The sequence below is a fragment of the Epinephelus moara genome, chromosome 22 (assembly GCF_006386435.1).
Source record: "Epinephelus moara isolate mb chromosome 22, YSFRI_EMoa_1.0, whole genome shotgun sequence".
NCBI lineage: Eukaryota > Metazoa > Chordata > Actinopteri > Perciformes > Serranidae > Epinephelus > Epinephelus moara.
The window spans coordinates 200,871-203,777 of NC_065527.1; the positions used below are offsets into that span (position 1 = coordinate 200,871).

Below are 2,907 nucleotides of genomic sequence, written 5' to 3' on the forward strand. Positions count from 1 at the left end.
TGGCTGTGTCAAGATGAATATGTTAGTCTAAATGAATCCACTCCTCCCAGTCATAATAATACCCACATTCCTCGATGCAGCGGCCGAGGAGGGGGAGTTGCAGCCATTTTTAACTCTAGTCTGTTAATCAGCCCTAAACCTAAACTAGATTATAATTCATTTGAAAGCCTCGTTCTTAGTCTTTTACATCCGATATTTTATGGTGTTTCTGTGTCATAAACAACATCAGCTATCATAATCACACCTGATTTCAATAAGGTACAATGTTTGAAGCTGGCTGAGTGTTGTTTGATCACTGATAGTACTGTTTTGAAGCAGAGTGACTGACTTGTCATTTGGAGCTCAGCCTGGATCTTTTCATTGAAAACAAATGTTCATTGATAGTGTGCCGACAGCCCCACAGTGTCATTTACCTGCTCAGATGAAGCCACAGACAGTTATTCACTTCAGAGTCCCATTACTCTGTCTCTGTATCACCCAGAGTGTTTCTGACACTTTCACAAGAAACTTCGATCATCACCCAACTAATATTGATTATTGATCATCACCCAGACTATTAATGATTATTCATCATCCCCTAGACTAATACTGATTATTGATCATCACCCAGACTATTAATGATTATTATCACCCAGACTAATATTATTGATTATTGATCATCACTAATATTATTGATTACTGATTATTACCTTCACCCAGAGACAAACCTCTAAGTAGAACTATCCTCTGATGATCTGATCTAGGTGTTGTGGTTCTACCTTGGAACAGTCGGCGTTGATGAACTGAGCGCTGAAGATCTTCTCATTCACGTGACTCTTCTTCTTCATGTCTTCGTACCGGCTACGACACTGCTCCACCGACACTCCGGCGATATCTGGAAATAAAAAGACACATTACTGGGTAATGATTCGTCTCCTCTGAGTTCTATTTAGCGGTGAAACTGACAACAGGAAATTCACCTCTGAGACTGATGTCACTCAAAAGGTAGAAAAACTACAACTACCAGAATGCACTGTGCTGCTAAACGCTGCCACTGGTGGGTGATGTAATGCGAACTTATCCGGATGTGAACAAGCGATTGAGTTTTACAGTAAAATAAAACATGTTCCTGAAAACTGACGCCACTCCAACAGAATCTCAGTCGATGAGTCGACATCAGGATAATTCAGGATATGGTGCTCCATACTGGTGCAAGAACGCCATGTGGAGTACAACTGCTGGTTGCTACGATACAGAAAATCCAAAGAGGTAAAATGTCAGCACGAGAAAGACGACCCCCTCACTCTGGACGGAGAAATGGTCGAAGAACATCGTGACAGAGGACGACCTGCTCCTCTTTGTGTCGCCTATGTCCCGCCCCTCTTCCACTGTGATTGGACGTTATGCTGCAGCAAGTTCCTAACAGACGAGTCCCTGACAGACAAGTCCCTCACAGAAGTGTCACTGACAGACGAGTTTCTGATAGACGAGTCCCCAATAGACGAGTCCCCAATAGACAAGTCCCTGACAGACAAGTCCCTCACTGGAAAGTCCCTGACAGACAAGTCCCTCACAGGAAAGTCCCTGACAGACAAGTCCCTGACAGAAGAGCCCTTGAAGCGTCCCTGACAGATGAGTCCCTGACAGACAAGTTCCTGACAGATGAGTCCCTGACAGACAAGTTCCTGACAGGAGTAAAATGGACCTGCATTTGTATAGCACCTTTCTAGTCATCTAGTGACCACTCAGTCACATTCACCCATTCACACACACATTCATACACTGGTGGCCGAGGCTACCATACAAGGTGCCACCTGCTAATCAGTTTTAACACACTCACACACCGATGGAACAGCCATCGGGAGCAATTTGGGGTTCAGTATCTTGCTCAAGGACACTTCGACATGCAACCTGGAGGAGCCCGGGATCGAACCGCTGATCTTTCGATTGGTGGACGACCCGCTCTACCTCTGAGCCACAGCTGCCCGGGCTGTAAAGATCTGGTCGGTTGGTTGATTGTTGAATTCTCATTGGTTGGACAGGCGCTGTTGTTAAAGGGCCGGAGTATTTGTCTTTATCAGCTGATGTTTTAATCAATAATAATAATTTACCTGCACAGACCAGGTGATCGATTCCTCCTCTTCTCCACTTCAGGAGATCTCCTCCTTTCCCACAGCCGAGGTCCAACACAGACACCTGCTGAGAACTTGCCGCCCGCACCTGCTCCAGGATCTCACCTGTAAATCAAACAATCAGCCAATTAGCTTAAAGAACGTTAATGTTTATCAGGTGTGCCTGGTGAGTTCAGGTATGTTCAGGTGTGTTCCAGGTGTGTTCAGATGTTTCCAGTGTGTTCAGGTGAATTAGGTGTGTTCAGATGTTTCCGGTGTGTTCAAGTGTGTTGAGGTGTGTTCCAGGTGAGTTCAGTTGAGTTCAAGTGTGTTCCAGGTGTGTTAAGGCAGGCCTCAACAATAAGGATTGCCCGATTGTCCGGGGCAAGTAAAACTCAAGATCGGGCATGTAAACTAACAACTCACTTGCCCGATCGGCCAAGTTGCTAAAAATAGCAAAAGTTAATAACTAATTGATAAAGTAACTGTATTTTAAAATGTGCTCTTCTGCTCTGATGCAGCGGTCTCTCTGCCTGAAGTCACAGGCACAGCTGTGTAACAATGTCCTGCCCACAGCCCCCATTGATTGGTTACATGGCACAAGTGAAGCACAGAGCGGCACAGCATATAAGAGGAGAGGGCTCTGTCTTACCTCTTCATAAACTAAAGTCATATTATTTTGCGTGACGGACGCTTCATATAATAACATAACAATATACTATTTATGGTGTTATGTCATCGTGTCATTTCTGTCTCTACATGGTCACGCGTTAACAATTCTCCTCTGCTCTCTGTATCGCGCACGGTGGAGTTCCAC

At 44.9% G+C, this 2,907-nt stretch overlaps 1 protein-coding gene across 1 annotated transcript in view; it reads right to left on the reverse strand.

Annotated features, from left to right (window-relative positions):
- Nucleotides 1-2,907, reverse strand: part of rnmt (RNA (guanine-7-) methyltransferase) — a 14,888-nt gene that overhangs the window by 7,467 nt on the left and 4,514 nt on the right. Inside the window, exons 4-5 of the mRNA XM_050035154.1 lie at nucleotides 2,091-2,216; nucleotides 759-874 (exon numbers count right to left, since the gene is read on the reverse strand). Of these exons, the coding sequence (XP_049891111.1) occupies nucleotides 759-874; nucleotides 2,091-2,216 (242 nt within the window). The remainder of the gene's footprint in view (nucleotides 1-758; nucleotides 875-2,090; nucleotides 2,217-2,907) is intronic.